The 22786-nt window shown below is 40.0% G+C and overlaps 1 protein-coding gene across 1 annotated transcript in view; it reads left to right on the top strand.

Annotated features, from left to right (window-relative positions):
* COG6 (component of oligomeric golgi complex 6) overlaps positions 1-22786 on the top strand; it is a 118461-nt gene that overhangs the window by 83442 nt on the left and 12233 nt on the right. The window contains exon 19 of the mRNA XM_058180349.1: positions 14643-14717. Coding sequence (XP_058036332.1) covers positions 14643-14715 — 73 coding nt within the window. The 3' untranslated portion in view covers positions 14716-14717. The remainder of the gene's footprint in view (positions 1-14642; positions 14718-22786) is intronic.

The following is a 22786-nucleotide window of genomic DNA, read 5'->3' as shown; positions in this document are numbered from 1 at the left end:
TCAGGGTTCATTACAAAATATAATATAATATAACCAAATATATGAGTATAATAATATTTTTAAAAATATAATTCCACTGAATATAAATATCAGAACTGCTGTTTATTTTAATCATTTGATATTTCTCCAAATTGACATTTAGCTCGGAGGAGCGAATGTAGTCTATTTTTTTAAGGCTATATGATTTTATAAACATTATCATGAGGAAGAGTATGGGTCATGGATTGCTTTAGAAACTCTGTAGCTGTCTCCTTTCCCCCCCTCCCCCTTCTTTTTCTTTCTGGAAGGACAGCAGGTTCTGAAGAAGGTGAAGAATAAGAAGGCAACTCACTTTGGCCTTCACTGATGTTGTAAGAGCAAAGGAAGGAATTTTCCTCTGGTTTTGATAAAACCGATGGGCCCTGGGTTTTTCCTATGGCTGTCAACAGGCCCCAGGTGGCTCCTGTGCTTCAGGCAATTCAAGGGTAGAGCAGTTGGCTTCCACTCACTCATTACAGCAGAAGTTGGGTAATGAGAGTTCAGAGTCCTGGGCCATTGAGGAATGATTGCTTTCCCTGCAGCAGTTTCTGACTTGCTGCAATGACAGCAAAGAAAGCAGGACAGCTTGAGCGCACATGGCAAGAATCTCTAAACAAATCAGAACATGCAAAGGTTAATTCACGTTCGGAGCACTATTCCATGCAGCGGAGACAGTGGGAAGTATTTGTATTTACACAGCATAGGCCAGCCTTGCCCTTATTGCAAGCAGAATGGGCAGATTTCAAGGAATTTGAATTTCGAGGTTAAGCCAGGCATAGATGATTATGGGACTTCTTGTCGTGTTCTTTGGGAGTCTTTTAAAGCAGGAGTCTCCAACCTTGGTCCCTTTAAGACTTGTGGACTTCAACTCCGCAAAGACGCAAAGACTTGTGGACTTCAACTCCGCAAAGACGCAAAGCTGGCTGAGGAACTCTGGGGAGTTGAAGTCCACAAGTCTTAAAGGGACCAAGGTTGGAGACCCCTGTTTTTAAGGATGTGAATAGCAGAACATCTGATGAATGTGAGGCCTGGCACCCAGGGCTGAAATCCAGCAGGTTCTGACAGGTTCTGGACAACCGGTAGCGGAAATTTTGAATAGTTCCAAGAACGGGCAAATACCACCTCTGGCTGGTCCCAGACTGGGGAGGGAATGGGGATTTTGCAGTATCCTTCCCCCAGGAGTGGGGAGGCAATGGGGATTTTGAAGTATCCTTCCCCTGGAGTGGGGTGGGGAATGGGGATTTTGAAGTATCCTTCCCCTGGAATGGGGTGGGAATGGAGATTTTGCAGTATCCTTCCCCGCCACGCCCACCAAGCCACACTGCACCCACCAAGCCACACCCACAGAACTGGTTGTAAAAAAAAATTGGATTTCACCACTGCTGGCACCCCATCATTTATTTCACACTCCTTCCAGTTAATTAAGTTGGTGAAGGGAGAACTGACTCATGGTTAAAGATAATTGTTAATGCTTCTTTGCAGGAGGAATAGGTCCTGAGTTGTTCCAAGAAAGCCATATTAATTCTTGCACTAAACCCAGGAAACCATCTGGGCTATTAAGCCAATCTCAAACGTTCTATTTCTGGCTTAGCTAATTGGGAAGATGGTCGCTTTGTAATTCCGGGTCAATTTGGAGGATACTTATAACCAGGGCCTCCTTCAGTTGGGCTTTGGCCAGGATATAACACCAAGATTACTTTGATCATTTTTGTGAATGACAAACCAGCGACTGGATGGGAAGAGTGTGGCCATGATATTTCTCTGCAACCCCTCAGCAGTTCTTCATACCACTCATTATGGTATCCTTCTGGATCACCTTTGGAGCTGCCCTTGGGCCCAGTTAGGCAGCAGTTCTATTCCTTCCATTTAAACTATAATCAGATGTTGCAGGAATATTTTTTTTCTTAGGTTTTGGGGTTATGGTATCCCACCAGATTTCATTTGGGTTTGGTATTTGGTATCTGCGTCACTAGTTGAGATCCTCTGGTCCTTATAGGATGAGATGCATTCATAGGCTGATGCCATCCATGAGCAGATTCGAAGCACCTGCTAGCAAACCCCAAGAAAGTAGTCAAATCTTTGGATTGCTTCCTGTGTTGTTAAAAGGAATGGATGGGGATGAGGAAGATGAAGAAGCTGAAAATAAAGTGAGTCAGGACACAAATTATATTGGTCAGAGCTAAACTAGGCTCTGGAAAACATCAGTTACTCTTCTGATGAGTAGTCCTCTTCTGAAAGCGTAGCCCACTTTCTTTCTTTTTTTAATATTAAAGCAAAGGAAATTGGAAAAAAAAGAACATTTCAGCTGTTCTGTGGGATTCTGGCCATACAATATGCCTGTGCTGAAAATCCTGCATTGGCCTTAAGGTTGGCAAGAGAAATGTTTTGGACAATTTCCAAACAAATACAGTAAATCTTAGATTTTTATAGTACTGATTCCTGTTCAATGGTCTTAAATGCAATGGACAAGATCTCATTTGGTGGCATTTCTTCCGAATAACAGATTCCATTGTTTAGTTGATAAGCCTTGACAAATATATATAAATAAGATATATAATTATGCATACATTATGAAAATGATGCACAAATCTGGATTTCATAGCTATTGAGATTTACTCCTTCCCTCAAACAGTCTATTAAATTGAGGTTTTAATGTATTCTACCTTTACAAATTGTTCACATGTTATCATCAGAGTAGATTACTGTATGGATAGAGGAGACTCTAAACGTAAAGAAGACAAGACATAAGTGCCAAAGATGATTGAACTGTGGCTGGTTGAGATTACTAGGATCCATAGCAGAGGTGGGTTTCAGCAGGTTCTGACCAGTTCTGGAGAACCGATAGTAAAAATTCTGACTGGCCCTGCCCCCATCTATTCTCTGCCTCCCAAGTCCCAGCTAATCGGGAGGAAATGGGGATTTTACAGTAATCTTCCCCTGCCACACTCACCAAGCCATGCCCATCAAGCCACACCCACAGAATCGGTAGTAAAAAAAATTGAAACCCACCACTGATCCATAGCTCTGGTGTAGGCTACAGAACTTCTTTAAGGGAGTAAGGCCCATTGGGAGATTACAGCTCTTTGTACCCTCGAATGACAGCACAATAAGCAAGGGAGGGAGAAAAATCAGCCTGACCCTAATCCACAGCCGAGAGAAGAATTGGTTACACACCTTGCATGCCTTTCACCTACTCTTTCCAAAAAGAGCTGGTTTGATTGCCGTCATCATGGGTATACAGAGTCATGGGATGAACACATAACATTCACCTATGATCACAGGACTACACAAGAGCTGGATGGTTTGACCATTTTGAAAAGAACACAAATTTGTGTGCATTATCAGAAACTATTAAATATATCTTTGAAAAAAAAATTTTTTTGTACCGAGCATCAAAGCATGTAAAAATGTCCTAATAAAGTTATTACTAATTCTTTACCTGCTATGCAAGTAATATGAAAGACCCAAAGATCAATGCAGAGAGAAAATGCACAGCTTCGGCTTTGCTCTGAACTCAGAAGATTAGACTGGAGATGAGTGAAAAGAAGAATCTACGGCAAAGAAATACAATAAAGGACCACAAAGCAAAGGGAGGTGAAAGAGTAAAACCACCAGACCTAACTAGACAAGAGTAGGTCTAAGAACACATGCAAGTTAGAACAACACTGGAGAGACCAACTAAGCTGTGGAGTGATTTGCAGTATTCATTTGGGGAAAGAGAGCTAGGCGAAGAGCAACTGGGTGGCGGTGGTCGAGAAGATCTTAGTCAGACAACCACAGTTGAAATGAACAAATAAAAAGTCTCCTGTAAGCAGTTTTGTGGAAACTGTGAACACGGTGAGGCTAAAAACAGAAATTTGGACTCATCAGCTTGACATGCTGCATTCTAAAGTTCACTTCATGAGGATGCGTGAGCACGCAGGTTATCCTCCGTGATGTGCGCGACTTAGTAGCTGAGCTTGGGAGTTGATTGTGTCACTCAGATATGAAATCAGACTTGAAAACTGAAGTGTGATTTCAAGAGATGCCTCTGTACAAGATGGTGAGTTGCTCCATAGCCTCAAATTGCTTTCCAGCATTTTGATTGTGCCTTGAATCAAGCCTTTCGTGATCTGCTATCCTCTAGCTGGGCCAGAAATACAGCTCCCAGAATTCCCAAATCAGGACAGCCAATATATCAGAAAGAGCACTAAATTTGGGGGAAAGACCACTTTGAAAGAACTTCTAAAGAGAGCAGAAGACTCTGGATGAAGGTTCTGCAACAGGACACCCATGTCAGGGGTTGGTGTTTTGTTATGGCTGGGAGTGAGAGACACGCCTGGCTAGCTGAGGCATGCCTGGCTAAGATTTGCTCCATTGGGAGAAAATGAGCGTGTTTATTTTTATCCCTGATGTGGCTTAAACCAATTATTCTGGCCCTCAGCTGGTGCAAACTTCTTCATTTTCTCCTGAGAGTGCATTTTACTTAGCTGTGGCTAGACACAGTCTCTTCAATGGCCCGTAGATTTTTCTTGTTGTTTCTGCTTTCTCAACCACCAGTTCATCTCAATGGTCAGCGTAGCAATTTCTGGTTTGTTTGCTTTTAAGGAAATAAAAAAAGTAGAAACTTTGGAGAGAGGAAATGAAACATTTTAGAGGGAATGAGTTCAATGGTGTCAATATTTAGACTGTTTTAGACCTGTTTTAGACAAGTACAGGTAGCCCTCAATTTACAACAGTGCGTTTAGTGACCGTTCAAAGTTACAACAGCGCTGTAAAAAGTGACTTATGACCGTTTTTCACACTTATGACCATTGCAGCATCCCCATGGTCACGTGATCAAAATCCGGATGCTCAGCAACTGGTTCGTATTTATAACAGTTGCCATGTCCTGAGGTCATGTGATCAGCTTTTGCAAACTTCTGACAAGGAAAGAAAATGAGATTCACTGAACACCTATGCTACTAACTCAACAACTGCAATGAGACACTTAACAATTGTCTCACTTAGCAACATAAATTTTGGGCTCAATTGTGGTTGTAAGTTGAGGACTACTTGTATTTGACAACATTTCTGCAAAATATATTAAATTCTAGACATTAAGGAACTTTTCCCAAATAAGTATACATGTCATTAAGCAAACACAAAGCTAGCAATAAAAGACTTCCTTAAGACCAGCCATGCATTTCTTTTTATTTAAAATTTAATTTTAAATAAATTTCAGCCATGTCGTTTGCTTTTTAATAAAGTGTTTAGTTAAAAAAATCTCTTTTGGGGTAATAACTTTCAACAGCTTAGCAGTGTTAACAAGTTGTAGTAAAAAAAGCAAAAAATATTTTTCCAATCTTAGAAATATATTTTATGGTGTTTTTTTAATCCATAAGAATGGGTCAGTGTACAACATTTGTGACTTATTATTCTGGGAGAATTCTATCTTCGGCCATGATTGGAGAAGAGTGGGAAGAATAACAGGAGAGGACAGAGGAAAATAAAATATGGCAAATATAACAATGTTATGAACACCTCTGTTTTGAATGGTCATATCTAGAGGTAATGATCACTGCCTAGCTTATAAAATATTTTACTTCCTTCTTTGGATTAAAGTTAAACTATGTGTCGTTGTGGCTTTTATATAACTCCTGTTGAAAATAGCAACCCAATGTTTTCTGTTCTTTGTTTTCTCTCTGACCAATAATATTAAATAACAAACATTGAAATGACATGATTATACTGGGAGTTTTCTACAGAAATATATGGTCACATGAAGTCCACAACGGAGTCATCAAAGGAGGTCAAAATTAACAGCTCCCAACTTTAGGGGCACCAGGGATTGGTTCTGGGAGGGAGTGGTTCTGTGGACCATAGGGGGCGTGGTTTCATGTCCTGGCTGCATCCCACAGATGAGGTTTCACTCCTTTGTGCGGACTAGTTTCTGGCATGTGGCAGACCGGGGCAGGTCCATGGACCAGGGGTTGGGGGCTCCTGATCTAAATCATACAATTACCTTGCCTATAGGTTAAAAAAACAAACCCAGATTCATTTAAATCTTGCACTGAAATGTGCAATAAATGGACTCTTCAATGTGACCTATGTATGTCCCAGAACAACCAGCAAGTCTAGAGACTGGATGCTGGGCATATTTTGTCTTTCTCAGGCTTCGTGAGCCATTGGTTGCAGTCTTTCCTTGTCCCTGCTCCTTGCTCCTGTTCCAAAGAGCCCGTAAGCCCGTCATTCTAACTGTGTTACTGTTCATTCAGTCAGCCCTGAAGCTCTACAAGCTGCCGAACACACCTGGTGCTCCCTCAGAACTCCTCCTCAGCTTTACATTTGCACCCTTCCCTCAATTTTTGTTCTTCCCTCAATTTTTGTTCTCCCTCAATTTTTGTTCCACCAAGCATCCAGAAGCCATAGGATGGGTAAATGTCTATGGTGATTCTCAGTCATCCAGGTCATGGTTGTCTCAAAGGTGCTTTTTCAAAAAGCAACTGGACTATGTTTTTTTCCTTGAGGAAGAAGAAGAAGATATTTTGCTTAGGCTTAGGACCAGGGTATTTACGGGACCACCTGCTGCCATCGTTTGCCTCCCATCGACCCGTGCGCTCCCATAGGGAGGGCCTCCTCAGGGTGCCGTCGGCCAAACAATATTGGCTGGCAACCCCCAGGGGGAGAGCCTTCTCTGTGGGGGCACCTACCCTCTGGAATGAGCTTCCCCCAGGACTTCGACAGTTCCCTGATCTCCAGACCTTCCACCGCGAGCTGAAGACGTACTTATTCTTCCGTGCAGGACTGGCATAAAAATTAGAAATTATTAGTAATTTTAATGGGGTTTTTTATGGTCTTAATGTGTTTTTAATTAATGGGCCAAATTGAATAGGTTTTTTAAAATCGGTTTTTAGCTGTATATTGTATGTTTTTATTGTGTTTTTTACCTGGCTGTAAACCGCCCTGAGTCCTTCGGGAGAAGGGCAGTATAGAAATTAAATTATTCATTATTCATTCATCCAAGAAGCTTCATCAGTTCTTGGTGGATGGTGGAGGGATAGGGGGTGGAAGGATTAGTTCTAACAGGATGGGGAGGGGGCGGAAGGGGGATGGAAAGAAAGAAATATAATCTTTCCATTTCCCCAATCCTGTCAGAACTAATCCTTGCATTTCCTCCCTACCATCCACCCAGAACTGATGAAGCTTCTTTGATGAGAAGCAAAACAACTTCTTCTTCTTCTTCTTCTTCTTCTTCTTCTTCTTCTTCTTCTTCTTCTTCTTCTTCTTCTTCTTCTTCTTCTTCTTCTTCTTCTTCTTCTTCTTCTTCTTCTTCTTCTTCTTCCTCCTCCTCCTCCTCCTCCTCCTCAAGGAAAAAACATAGACCAGTTGCCTTTTTAAAAAAGCACCTTTGAGATCTATGATGGGTAATTTCAAAACTTTAAGCAGGCTGTGATTGTGTAGGTTTCTCATCTACTGAAAGGTTTCTTTTACTAACTCTTACAATGTTGGTGAAACGCTGCCTTGCTTTATCTTAAACAGCTCAGTACTTTCATTTTTGCTCAGCTGGATGTAGCAGACTTCTGAGACAACAGCTTCTGCTCAGGCTCTTGCAGCAGCCCGAGCTGGAAGACAACCTGTGTAAATGGGGCATTTTTGACCAACCTTCTGACTGATACAGACTACCTAGAATTTCAGCAGGATTGCATTTGTAGTGGGCTTCGTTAACTCATTTGTAATCTGGCGATACACTTCATCAGCTCATTAAAGACCAAAAATATATATTCACTCAGCATATATGATTAACGTTAACATTGTTTCCTTTAAAAAAAAATACTGGGAGAGTTGGGTAAACCCACTTCTCATGGTTAGCTATGGTTACAGCTAATACGCAACTTTGGAAAAGGAGTTCAAGGCCAGCCATTGATTTGTGTATATCCTAATTTTCCATATAGATAAGGCCTTTTAGAAGAGGTTGTTGGCAATGCCCTGTTTTGTGGGTGAAATTCCACATATTCTGGAGCTTATAGGTGAATGGAAATTATATGCACATATCTGCATGGGAATGTATATGTGGGAATCACACAACACATACACACAGAGAGAGAGAGAGAGAGAGAGAGAGAGAGAGAGATATTGGGTAAGTGTACCAGGGAATTTGTGGAGCAAGGGAAGATACCTACATATGTATAGTAGACATAACTACATATACTTCTGTCAGAGAAAGCCACAATATTGCTAAACCTGTTTGCTCTCAGCTCTTTTAGCAAAACACCCTTTCCAAGTTGCTGGGAGACGTTGTTTTCCCTCCCTCCATATTGGGGATAGATGATTGTTGACTCCATGGACCACTGAGCTGAGAACAAAGGCATGGCTGGGGCTGCTGCTCCCTGCGTCAGGCTCAAACCAGACTCCAGGGACAGATTCCTTCACCATCGGGAACATGGCCAGCTTGCCTTCTCCTGCCTCATTAACTGCCAGGCTGACATTCCCTTTCGCAATGCTGTGGGGTGCAGACAACCAGGCAACTTCACACACAGTGACGGGAGAGGTAGCATTTGGAAGAGAAAGAAGACTAGTCCAAGTGTTTTCAGGTGTGTGATCAGACAGATCTTCCTGTCTGCAGACATTGGAGTCCATTTGCTAAATCTAGCCTAGCAAAGCTTTCAAGGTTAGTGGGCTTTTGTTGAGCTAGTCAAAAGCTGGCTAAAGATTGGCGACTTGGCAATCGTGTTAGGAAGGGACTTTAAACATCTAACCCAGAATGCTTCCATTATCATTTTGGTCAGATCATTACTTGAGTCATGTCTCTTCAGTTCTGGGCACCAGACAAATTGGAAGAGGTGAGGTGACCTCTGAGGGGAGACTGTGGGAACCGGCTATATTTAGTCTTGATTTGGAAACACCCATCAAATCCTTGAAATGATATCCCCCCAGAAGAAGGGCTGGACGTCTTCTTTCGAAAGGCAGAAAATATATCCAAGGAAGCAGTTTGACAGCGGAATCAGCCGCCAAGGGACAATTACACTTTCAAGAGTTGCAAATAAGCATACGCTTGTACTTTGCACTCCAACGTATCTTCTGAAATTCAATCCAACACACAGCAGAGTATTTATCTGGATAGTTCATGGTTCAGCATGTCATGCAAAGATTGATTGGCTTAATTAGGGGAATTGTGATTAAATTAAAATTAGGAACAATTTTTATGTGAGGTGCAATAGGCAATCAGAAAATGTTAATAATTTCTCTTTGCATATGTATTAGAATATTTTCTTTGAGTCTTTTTCATACATTGGAGTTGTATGTTTGCATCTACATGAAACCGGCTGGAGAAATTTCAGAGATGATGCTTTTTTTTATGTTCAAGGATGATGCGTAACAAAAACATTAGTAGTTCTTATTTAGCGACTGTTCACAGTTACAACAGCGATGAAGAAGCAGCTTTGCAACCTTTCCTTTATGTTTTTTGCAGTTCTATCAAGCAAAGAAAAGTTGAAATAAGACTGTAAGCAGTTGCGGTTTTACTTAGTTTCATTTTGCTTAACAACTGAGCTGTCGGCCTCAAATGTGGTCAGTAAATCAGGGCTACCTGTAGGATTCCATTCTACTCTGTACATAAAGGTTCTACCTACCATGGCCTGGGGGCAGGGAGGGAAACCTAATATGAAAGAGGGAAGAGAAATTTCCTCATTTACTGCTGTCAAAATGATTTGGACTAGATAAAATTCTTCCTGATTCATTCAGCCTTTAGTTAAATGAGGATGTTAAGTAAATTTCTCCTACGCTTTCTTCCATGGATATCTGTGACCATTCCTAAGCAGGTATTTTGCAAATACAGGCAATCCTAAATTTACAACCATTCATTTAGTGACCTTTTGAAGTTACAATAGCATTGAAAAAATGACTGACAGTTTTTACACTTCTAATTGTTGTAGCATCCTCATGGTCACATGATCAAAATCCAGGCACTTGGCAACTGGCATGTATTTTTGACAGTTGACCTGTCCCGGATCACGTGATCACCATTTGTAACCTTCCAGCTGGCTTCCGACAAACAAAATCAATGGGGGAAGCCCAATTCACTTAATGACACATGATTCACTTAACAACTGCAGTGATTTGTTTAACAACTGTGGCAAAAACTGAGGCACAACTTACTTAACAATTGTCTTGCTTAGCTGTGGAAATTTTTGGCTCCATTGTGGTTGTGAGTCAAGAACTACCTGTACATTAGACTACAACTCCCAGAGTTCCCAACCAATTTTGGGTATGCTTACTAGGAATTCTGTGAGATGCAGAGCAACCCATCTGGCAGTCTCCAATTGGGAAGGACCAAAAATACTAAGCTGTAGGGGAGAGTTCATATCCATAATTTATTTACATATTTATTATACTGCAGAAATTAACAGTCCCATCAGGATGCACATAGCTGGTTAAGGATAAGGTGTTCCAGAGCAGATACTGTAGAGAGACACACACAGACCCCGGTAGATTGGAGCCTCCATATCGTTAATTTTTGTAAAAATGTGTCCCAGAGGTTGTGGATGGCTGAGGCCTTCATCTAAAGAGGAAGTTGTGTCTTTATACAATGATGTTGCTGTCACTGTGAAATTGACTTTAAAAGGATCATGTTCTAGTAACTATAACAGTACTATGTTAACAGTAATTGCAGCAATACAGTGTATATTAAGATTTACCATTGATCTCTCTCTGGCTCTGCTTTATTTGCATTGTTATTCTGACATGTGCTTTCTTTTCAATAAAATAAAATATTTTTTTAAAAAAATAAAAAAAATAAAAGGATCATGTTATTCCAGAACAAAGAAAAAAACTGCTTCTATAATGTGAAAAAAAAGAAAAGAAATCTGAAACATAAGGCTTTCTTCAACCTTACTCAGTGGCCTGTCTCCATCCTTATCCTATTTATTTCAGTGTCTGGGTAATTTTCATCGATCGCTATGCTATTTCTGCTTACATCTTTCAGACAATATTTTTGGTGATATATTCATTTCATTATTTTTCCAAGCAGTTCAGGTAGTCCTTGCTTACTGACCACATGTTCAGTGACTGTTGAGACAGCAATGAATGCGGGATATTTAAAATCAATATTTGAAATTCTGGTTGTTGAAGCAACCCTCTGGGTGCTTGGCAAGTAGCGCACACTTATGATGGTTGTATGACCATGGTGACATGACCACCTTTCCTGTCAGGTTCCAACAAGCAAAATAAACAGAGAAGTCAACATGGAAAGTCACGAGTCACTCTGGTAAGTCCTCCCCTGTGTTTCCTGCCCACCACCCACTCCTCTGGGCTTCGCACACATGCACACACCCACACCTAAGAGAACCAGGATGTGCGACAGGCCTTCCTCAACCTATATCCCCTCCCTGTTCCTTACCTGCAATTTCTGCTCTTGCTACTTAATGACTCACATGTCTTGGGGTTACAGTGGCCTGAATTGCTGTCACTAAGTTATAGAATAGAATAGAATTTTTTATTGGCCAAGTATGATTGGACACACAAGGAGTTTGTCTTGGTGCATATGCTCTCAGTGTACATAAAAAGACAGGATCTGTTCATCAAGAATCATAAGGTACAATACTTAATGATATGGTAACAAAACACTTTACAATAATATTGCTTAGCAACAGCAATCCCAGCCTCAGTTGTCATCGTAACTCATAGGACTATCTACATTTTACCAACTGCACGATAGTGTAATCCATACTGGCGGAAATGTTTCCAAAGCCTTGGACCAAGTTTTGCAACCCCTCTTTCCTACCTTCCCTTTGGACAAAACTGGAAGAAAGGCAAGGAAATTTGTGATATGTCAGCCCTTTAAATGATGTAGGGAGAGATTAGTTTTAAGGGTGCATAGCTGGAAAAGCTGGTATAAGCTCACCATTTGCATTCCTGCACGAAGCAAGCATGGATTTAAAAACAAGAAGAAGAATTTGAAATGGCACACATGGACACTCTCTTCTAATTGATTGTGTTATACTTGTGGCTGTGTTATTTTTCTATCTGGTAGCTGCATGTCTGCTGCTGTTTCATCTCTTTGTGATCTATGTTTAGGCATTAAAGATACATTAAAAAGTTATTAATCTGGTGCACTGCTTTTTTAAAAAACTAAAAATGCAATTTTATAGGAAGAGCACTTCCACATTTCCCCCTAAGATGCTTTGGTAATTCTTATGGGGAAGCCATCTATTTCCTAAGAATGGCTAAATTTGGGGGGTTTTTTCTGCTGTGATGCAGAAGTGGTTTTCCATCTTCTCCCGACACAAACTTGGCTATACACAGGGTTTGTGTTCCTTCTGTGGCAACCATGATGAAGATACAACATTGTCTGTTATTAGTAGTCTCCCCTCTTACTAGATACTTCCAGGGTCATCTTGGACTGTAGAATGGAATTGACATGATACAAGGAGGGATGCACCAAGATTGCTAGCAAAAGCCATAGATGAGGGCCGCTCTAGATGACCCTGCTGATGTGGCCCTGTAGAAGCAATTGCCCCAACAGCAGGTCACTAGGCAGGGTGTTTTTTGCTTCTACCTAATAATAGAATAGAATAGAATGGAATGGAATGGAATGGAATACAATACAATACAATACAATACAATACAATACAATACAATACAATACAATACAATACAATACAATACAATACAATACAATACAATACAATACAATACAATACAATACAATTCTTTATTGGCCAAGTTGATTGGACACACAAGGAATTTGTCTTTGGTGCATATGCTCTCAGTGTACATAAAAAGACAAGATACACTCGTCAAGCATCACAAGGCACAACACCCAGTGACAGTCTTACAGTACAATAATCAATCAAATCATACTAGGAAACAATCAATATCAATATAAATTGCAAGGCTACAAGCAACAAAGTTACAGTCACGCAGTCACAAGTTGGAGGAGATGGGCGACAGGAATGATGAGAAGACCAATAGCAATAGTAATGCAGTCTAATGTGAATAGTCTGACAGTGTTGAGGGAATTATTTGTTTAGCAGAGTGATGGCATTTTCTTGGTGTGCAGTGCTCTATAGCGTCGTTTTGAGGGTAGGAGTTGAAACAATTTATGTCCAGGATGTGAGGGGTCTGTAAATAGATGGGTTGTACGTACCCAAATCACTGCAGCAAGAAATGCCTTTAAAGATTCTGATAGATGGATTAATCAAAATTCCCCTCTTCCGACTGCAGTTCCTTTCCTTGCCACTTAGGGGGAGCAATTGGTGGATATTTTTCCTACTGACAGGGAAATTCACCAATCATTGCTCCTCCTCTTACAAAGAACAGCCCCATTCAGGGCCTTCATTCATGAGGTGGAGCAGAGAGGCTGGATACCCACTCAGAGCAGACTTTGGGAGGAGGGGGCTCAAGGACTGGGGAAAGACCGATGAAACAAGTGGCCCAAACGGGGCTCAGGTCACATGCAAATGTGATGTAGGCCAAGATTAAGGCTTCTTACCCCATTTCAGTCTTTCATTTACACAGTTTCTTTGTTTGCACAGTTACAACTCCATTCGAGCAAAAAAAAAAAAATCTGTATTTTGCACAATATATTTTACTGTTCGATGAAAACAGATGTTAAAGCAGCATCCTAACTTACTATTTATTCCTTTGTGGTGAATTGATGCACTTTATTTTATTACACAACCTGACCCTGAATACATGTAGCTTAATGAGAAGCCTATGTTATAGAAATCAGGCAAACTTTCTTCAAAAAAATATATCTTTCATTGAGTATTTCAAATAAACAGAGCATTGTTTGTTTCAGATAAAAGGAGCTTCAACATCACTGGCTAGAAATCAAATATATGCAGCTATTCAATCTCTTCTCACTGAACAGATTTTTTTTGGGGGGGGGGAGGAGGGATGAAAGTAGTGGTGGGGGGAAAAAAAACCCAGGAAAGTTACAAGTGAAAGGCAGTAGCGTCTAGCTGCACCATAAAATACCATGAATAGGATAGTGTAGTTGCATAATAAAAGCCTTGTCAAGAAGTGCTGAAGAAAACAAGAATGGTAATTAAAGTGTGCCTGCAGGACTTTTTGTGGTCTAGGAAATGTACTGATTAAGTTTTATACAACCGTGACTGGCCACCTTGCCGTCAGAAGCCACACAAGTCAATTATATGATGACAGCCAGCAGTATTCACAAATAATTACTGAGCTGCAAATTTAGGTGTCATGTCTCTCAGCTGCAATGTATTTTCAGTGGTGTGTTATAGTAATACACACACAGAGAGAGAGAGAGAGGAGGGAGGGAGAGAGACCCTAATATTGGACCATTTCCATGCTAAGCATTGTGAAATTTTATTTTTCTTACTAGTTCATAGCTGTTTAATACTTATCCACAGTATTTGTCTATATGCCATCTTGCATACAGACTATGTTAAGACTATGGAAGAAGCACGAAAGTGACAAAACAGTCCTTTTAAAATAGACAAGCCCTGATCAATGATTGTGGTGCTAGCAAATCTATAGAAGTATCTGTGATGCTGAAGAGATTTTTGTGGAATTCATGAAAAGCTGGCTTTTACTAAGACTTGTAAAAGATTGAAGGACTTCTGATTACTTAGTAAAATTAGTTAACTTAGAAGTTCAAATTGAAAAGATTTACAATTATGCATTTTAATTCTTAGGTTTCATAAGAATGTTCAGTTGAACTTAACTGAAGATGATTTCTTGGCTGAAGAAAGCATAAGCTGTTTCTAGAAGTAAGTAAATGTACATTTACTTTTTATTTTAGATTTTTTTTGTCCCGCCTTTATAATTTTTATAAATAACTCAAGGCAGTTGAGTTATTGAGTTCCTCCTATTTTCCTCACAACAACCACCTTGTAAGGTGGTTGGGATGAGAGAGAAGGATTGGCCCAAAGTCATCCAGCAGGTTTTCATGCTGAAGGGAGGCATCAAACTGAAGATTTGTAGCACATATTACCTTAGAATTCAAAGGCAAAAAGCAATGGGTGACAATCCTGTTGTTTTTTTTAATTTAAAGAATAAAATAAAGCAGAGTAATTACAGGTAGTGCTCGACATACAAACGTTCATTTAATGACCCTTCAAAGTTACAACGGCTCTGAAAAAAGTGATTTATGACCATTTTTCACACTTACAACTGTTGCAGCATCCCCATGGTTATGCGATCAAAATTCAGATGCTTGAAACTGGTTCATATTTATGACCCTTGCTGTGTCCCGGGGTCATGTGATCACCTTTTGCAACTTTGTGACAAGCAAAGTCAGTGGGGAAACCAGATTCACTTAACAACCATGATACTAATTTAACAACTGCAGCGATTTACTTAACAACTGTGGCAAGAAAGGTCATATTCACTTAACAAATGTTTCACTTAGCATCAGAAATGTTGGGTTCAATTGTGGTCGTAAGTCAAGGATTACCTCTATTTACATTTGCTTAAGTCAAAACTACCAGGCTTTGGTTAAGAGAGAGCAGAAGGAAAAAAAACATGTGTGAAATCATCACTCCTATCAGTGGTGATTAAATTCCTTTTCCATTGTACTCCTTCCATGGCAGAGGGCTACAAAAAGGTAACCAAGAATAAAAGTGGGTTGAGACTATAGGGATTCAAGAAGAAAATGTTTTATGCTGGGGTGAAATGTATAATGTGTTACTTCCGGTTCTGTGGGCGTGGCTTGGTGGGGGGAGTAATGTGGCTGGGTGGGCATGTCCAACTTTTTTTTTAACTTTTAAAAGCATTTTTTCTACTACATCTTCGGCTGAAGAGGTTGTAAAAAAAATGCTTTTAAAAGCCTCTGCTGATCAGGCAACTCACCTGGGATCGCCAGAGGAAAAAAAAGCTTTTAAAGGATTCTGACAATCCCAGCTGAGTTGCCTGATCAGCAGAGGCTTCTTTTTTTTTACTTTTAAAAGCATTTTTTTTTGGCCAAAGAAAAAATGCTTTTAAAAGAAAAAAACCCTCTGATGATCACGCGGCTCAGCTGGGCATGGGGGTGGGGCAGGGATTTTTGCTACCAGTTCTCCGAACCACCCGCCACCATTGCTACCAGATCAGGCGATCCGGTCCGAACCGGGAGCATTTCACCCCTGGTTGAGACTATAGGGATTAAAGAAGGAAATGTTTTATGACACTGTTAAATACGCATCTCTTGCAGGTACAAAACCTGTATAAGGAAAAATGAGCGGTGCTCTAAATAAGCAGTGTTCAAAAGAATAATTTTAAACAGTACCCATTTTTGTTTAAATAAAAATTAGTGAGCTGCTGTTCAGCTGGAAAGGGTGCCCATTGCATTTTACTATGTTTACTGTTCCATTTTCACAGGCTTTTGGGTTAATTCTCTCCTTGCTTACTGTAAGCTCTATCCTTCAAGCCGGGTTAATGAGCCATTTGAAATGGGCTGCCTTCTCCACTCTGCAAACTACTTAGTGGCTTTTAGGAGCTGTTTACATTTTGGGTACAGTATCCTATTGCTAAGTACTTTATTAGGTTATCAGGTTTTCAGGCAGCATCCCTTCCTTTAGGTTCTGCAAATTTTTACTGTGCTTCATTGTGACAATTCATTTGCTCGGCATGTAGAAATATTACCTGTATCCTGGAAAAGGAAAAAGAGTTGTTGAGGTTGCAAAATTGATTAGATTAGAGAGCTTCTCTGGGGAATTTTTAGGTAAGGAGTAACAACAGCCGACATAAGATTGACAAGAACTTTTGACCAGTAAGTACTTCTTTGTGAAGGGACACAGAAGTTACAGTCAGAGGGACCTTAGAAGACACTCTGACAAGTTCATTGCTGTAATTTCCAGAAAACATTGTTATTCTTTAGTTGTCAGCACATTTTATCGTCCTTTTATCCATTTTAAGTCCTCATGGGAGAAAGTCCATTTTGCATCTAAACATCTAAAACAGAAGTTCAGTGTTCCAAAGCAGGAATGTACTGTTTAACTTGTGTAAATTTTGAGGCTCATGTAGTTTGAATGGCTATATCTATCTATCCACTCATCCATCCATCCATCCTCCACCAGGGAGCCCTGGTGGCGTAGTGGTTAGAATGCAGTATTGCAGGCAAACTCTGCCCACGGCCTGGAGTTCGATCCTCAAGGTTGACTCAGCCTTTCATCCTTCCGAGGTCGGTAAAATAAGGATGCAGACTGTTGGGGGCAATACGCTGATTTTATACACTGCCCAGAGAGTGCTGAAAAGCACTATGGGGTGGTATATAAATCTAAATGCTATAGCTATTTTCATTGCTATCCATCCTGGCTCCCTTTTCTAAAGTATTTTAAGTGTTTTCATCTTTTAAAGACTTTTGGAATATCATCAGGGTAAGAGCTAGATAAATCTCTGCATGGATCTACAGCAATGACATTTCTCTCTCCTCCCCCCTCCCCCAGCAGGTTATTATGGGGGGGGGATGCATCTTTAACAGATAAAAAAGGAGGTTGCCTGTTGCTGATCTGAGTCAATTTATACAAAGACAAATAAAGAGAAAAGAAAATGAGCAAGAGGTAGAAAGGCATGGAGCCCAGCAATCAGCAAGGCAGAAGCCATGGCAAACAATGTCCGGATTAGATCCCAAACACAAAATAGAAGGGTTTTTGACACTGGGCATATAATTAAAACACACACACACACACACACACACCCCTCCGGAATTCCAAACTAGTTCATTCTTTTGACCTGCATTCCCCTCTATGTCAATTTTGACCCCTTCCAGTGGTGGGTTTCAAAATCTTTTACTATTAGTTCTGTGGGTGTGGCTTGGTGGGCATGACATGGCTTGGTGGATGTGGCTTGATGGGCATGGCAGGGGAAGGATATTGTAAAATCTCCATTCCCACCCCACTCTAGGGGAAGGTTACTGCAAAATCCCCATTTCCTCCCAATCAGCTGGGACATGGGAGGCAGAGAATAGATGGGGGCGGGGCCAGTCAGAATTTTTACTACCAGTTCTACGAACTACTCAAAATTTCCGCTACTGGTTCTCCAGAATTGGTCAGAACCTGCTGAAACCCACCTCTGACCCCTTCCTCTGGATGTGGTTTGTAAGCTAATTTTATGTCTTCTCAGCTAAATGCTTTTTCACAAAATCAATTTAGGTTCCTGGAAGAATTTTCTGCCTCTTCCCTCCAGAAAAAGAGAACAAGAAAGAATGGAAGGTATCAGAGAGTGTATCCATCCACCCATAGAATAGAATAGAATAGAATAGAATAGAATAGAATAGAATAGAATAGAATAGAATAGAATAGAATAGAATAGAATTTTTATTGGCCAAGTGTGATTGGACACAAAAGGAATTTGTCTTGGTGCATATGCTCTTAGTGTACATAAAAGAAAAGATACGTTCATCAAGGTACAACATTTACAACACAATTGATGGTCAATATATCAATATAAATCGTAAGGATTGCCAGCAACAAAGTTACAGTCATACAGTCATACAGTCATAAGTGGAAAGAGATTGGTGATGGGAACTATGAGAAGATTAATAGTAGTGCAGATTTAGTAAATAGTTTGACAGTGTTGAGGGAATTATTTGTTTAGCAGAGTGATGGCCTTTGGGAAAAAACTGTTCTTGTGTCTAGTTGTTCTGGTGTGCAGTGCTCTGTAACGTCATTTTAAGGGTAGGAGTTGAAACAGTTTATGTCCTGGATGTGAGGGGTCTATAAATATAAATATAGATCTGGCCTCACCACACCTTCCTTCAGTCTTGTTCTTCATACAGCCCCCAGCAGGTTATTATGGGGGGGGGGATGCATCTTTAACAGATAAAAAAGGAGGTTGCCTGTTGCTGATCTGAGTCAATTTATACAAAGACAAATAAAGAGAAAAGAAAATGAGCAAGAGGTAGAAAGGCATGGAGCCCAGCAATCAGCAAGGCAGAAGCCATGGCAAACAATGTCCGGATTAGATCCCAAACACAAAATAGAAGGGTTTTTGACACTGGGCATATAATTAAAACACACACACACACACACACACACACACACACACACACACCCCTCCGGAATTCCAAACTAGTTCATTCTTTTGACCTGCATTCCCCTCTATGTCAATTTTGACCCCTTCCAGTGGTGGGTTTCAAAATCTTTTACTATTAGTTCTGTGGGTGTGGCTTGGTGGGCATGGCATGGCTTGGTGGATGTGGCTTGATGGGCATGGCAGGGGAAGGATATTGTAAAATCTCCATTCCCACCCCACTCTAGGGGAAGGTTACTGCAAAATCCCCATTTCCTCCCAATCAGCTGGGACATGGGAGGCAGAGAATAGATGGGGGCAGGGCCAGTCAGAATTTTTACTACCAGTTCTCCGAACTACTCAAAATTTCCGCTACCGGTTCTCCAGAATTGGTCAGAACCTGCTGAAACCCACCTCTGACCCCTTCCTCTGGATGTGGTTTGTAAGCTAATTTTATGTCTTCTCAGCTAAATGCTTTTTCACAAAATCAATTTAGGTTCCTGGAAGAATTTTCTGCCTCTTCCCTCCAGAAAAAGAGAACAAGAAAGAATGGAAGGTATCAGAGAGTGTATCCATCCACCCATAGAATAGAATAGAATAGAATAGAATAGAATAGAATAGAATAGAATAGAATTTTTATTGGCCAAGTGTGATTGGACACAAAAGGAATTTGTCTTGGTGCATATGCTCTTAGTGTACATAAAAGAAAAGATACGTTCATCAAGGTACAACATTTACAACACAATTGATGATCAATATATCAATATAAATCGTAAGGATTGCCAGCAACAAAGTTACAGTCATACAGTCATACAGTCATAAGTGGAAAGAGATTGGTGATGGGAACTATGAGAAGATTAATAGTAGTGCAGATTCAGTAAATAGTCTGACAGTGTTGAGGGAATTATTTGTTTAGCAGAGTGATGGCCTTTGGGAAAAAACTGTTCTTGTGTCTAGTTGTTCTGGTGTGCAGTGCTCTGTAACGTCATTTTAAGGGTAGGAGTTGAAACAGTTTATGTCCTGGATGTGAGGGGTCTATAAATATAAATATAGATCTGGCCTCACCACAACCTCCTTCAGTCTTGTTCTTCATACAGCCCCCAGCAGGTTATTATGGGGGGGGGGGATACATCTTTAACAGATAAAAAAGGAGGTTGCCTGTTGCTGATCTGAGTCAATTTATACAAAGACAAATAAAGAGAAAAGAAAATGAGCAAGAGGTAGAAAGGCATGGAGCCCAGCAATCAGCAAGGCAGAAGCCATGGCAAACAATGTCCGGATATCCTGCAATTTGACAGAACAGCCCTATTTTCATCACAGGTCATAGAGCTGTTCTGAGGCCTTAGTAACTCTTAGCAACTTTTTTTTTAGCAAATTAAGACACCGCCAGAATCTAACTGAGGTAAACTTCTTGTCTAATTTGTAGTTTGATTTATTATGGAGTTTCTTCTGAGATGTGGCTTTATCAGGGACAGAAGAGGAAATGATCCCTCCAATACTGTTTTGGCTCTCAAGATTTTTTTTAAAATTTTCCATTTCATTAGTTGGTGTCTGCAAACAGGCATCAGATATGACCAAATTACTTTCCATACTGGAAAGAGACCTGTTATCTTTAAACTCAGACCAAACCCACCTTCTGGTTTTTACATTTTCAAAACCATAACATAATCTTTTTGTAACAATGTTTTAAAATAACCCAGAAGGTTTTAATCATGCAATCCTCCAGTTTCATTCATGGAGTTTTTTCAGGAGAGGTACAGGTATTGTTTACTGCTTGTAACCTTCCTGTTTTTTTTTTCAAAATGTGTGCTTACACAGATGGAATGTGTGTGTCAAGCTCCTGTCAAGTTGTTCCAGATCAAATAACGGTGAAATTTCTTTGGATTAGTAGTGCAAAGAGCCATTCATTTACAGGCAACCATGGATGCAGTTAAAATAAATTGAACTTGCTAATGCAACATGAATAAATTGGTCTCCTCACATGTAGGGAAGCATGACTATCCAATTATAACTTTAGCTATGAGAAGACCACCATAAAAATTAAATTTAAATTATTATATTTAAATACAGATATAATGGATTTTTTAAAAAACAACAACAACAAGCCTGGTCCAACTAGCATCTAAATGTTTTACTTGGAAAGCGTTTAATAATATTTTACTAATATTATACTTTGAAAACATTTTATAATATTCTACTGAAACAAGGTCTACACCGAACCTTTTAAAATGGATTTCAATGAGTAATAGGAATCCAGGAGGGGAACAATTAGAGTTGTCATTATCTGGTTCCCCATAAAATTCATTGATGAAGGCTTAGCTCTTGCACTGTAAAAACCTCTACCAGAAAGCCCTCAGAATCCAGCAATAGGAATTTTATGTGGCCTCTAACTTTCAAAAGTATGAGATAATTGTTTCAAAGTTTCAAAGGCTTTCAAATAATCTCCAAAATTCATCTGATAAATTCATCATCTTACACTTAAACTATGTGATTTGTTTCACCCAGTAATCTTCATTCGTATCGGGAATATTTTCTATAACTGCTAAGGATCTGATATCGTACTGAATGGTAGCTGCAGAATCACAGGTATGGGAAACAGAATCAAATTACTCAGGGTAGCAAACATTTCCACCCATGGACTTTATTATATATTTATTATTCTAATTTATATAGCCCCTCAATTTAAATATATGACTCTTAGCAGTTCACAAACAATAAAAAATACAAATACAAAAACGTCAGCACCACCATGACAACTTAAAAATCCTAAGAACCCCATGAAAACCATAAAATGAAATTCATGGCCAAGATAGCCACATCCATCAATACAGTACAGCCACTGTACAGGCTCTACCACACACTGCGGTTCTCATGTCCATTGATGAAACCACATTTTCAGGGTTTTGCAAAAAGCCAGCAGGGGCCAGGCCGATCTGATTTCTGGAGAGAGGAAGTTGCACAGGACAGGAGCCATCATAGAAAATATGAGACAGAATCTCATATTTTTGCACAGACAATCTGTATTTTTCCAGAAGATTGCGGTGGCAATCTGCTGAAGCAAGTAGAACAGTTCTTTGGAATCTTTCCGGATAAGTTTTAGGTAATAGACTGGTGTTTCTCAACCTCAGCAACTTTAAGAAGTGTGGACTTCAGGTTACAGCATGTTATCTGTGGAATTCTGGGAACTGAAGTCCATATAGGTTAAAGCTGCTAGGTTGAGAAACACTGCTGTAAGATACAGGTTCCCAAAGCATGAATCGTAATATCTTCACTTTATAGGTAGTCCTTGATTTACGACCACAATTGAGCCCAAAATTTCTGTTGCAAAGCAAGACAGCGAGTTTTGCCCCATTTTGCGACCTTTCTTGCCACAGTTGTTAAATGAATTGTTGCAGGTGTTAAGTTAGTAACACAACTGTTAAGTGAATCTGGCTTCCCCACTGATTTTGCTTGTCAGAAGATCGCAAAAGGTGGTCACCTGACCCTGGGACATGCAACTGTCATAAATATGAGTCAGTTGCCAAGCATCTGAATTTTGATGAGGTGACCATGGGGATGGTGCAATGGTTGTAAGTGTTGTAAGGTCATAAATCACTTTTTTTAGCGCCATTGTAACTTTGAACGGTCACTAAACAAATAGTTGTAAGTCGAGGTCTACCTATATTCTGCATTCTCCATGCAATTCCAGTCTACAAACTGTGCCTATTTCTTGGTACCAAATTTTAGGTACTAGTAGACAAACTGGAGAAAATTGAAAGAAAGCAACAAGATTAGCGAGAGGTAGATAATAAATGCCCAGAGGAGCAATTATAGGATCTGGGCATAGTTTTACAATTGGGAGAAAAGACAC

Source organism: Ahaetulla prasina, chromosome 1, assembly GCF_028640845.1.
Source record: "Ahaetulla prasina isolate Xishuangbanna chromosome 1, ASM2864084v1, whole genome shotgun sequence".
NCBI classification, from domain to species: domain Eukaryota; kingdom Metazoa; phylum Chordata; class Lepidosauria; order Squamata; family Colubridae; genus Ahaetulla; species Ahaetulla prasina.
Note: the sequence above shows the minus strand (reverse complement) of the source record. Positions and strands in the feature narration are given on the sequence as shown.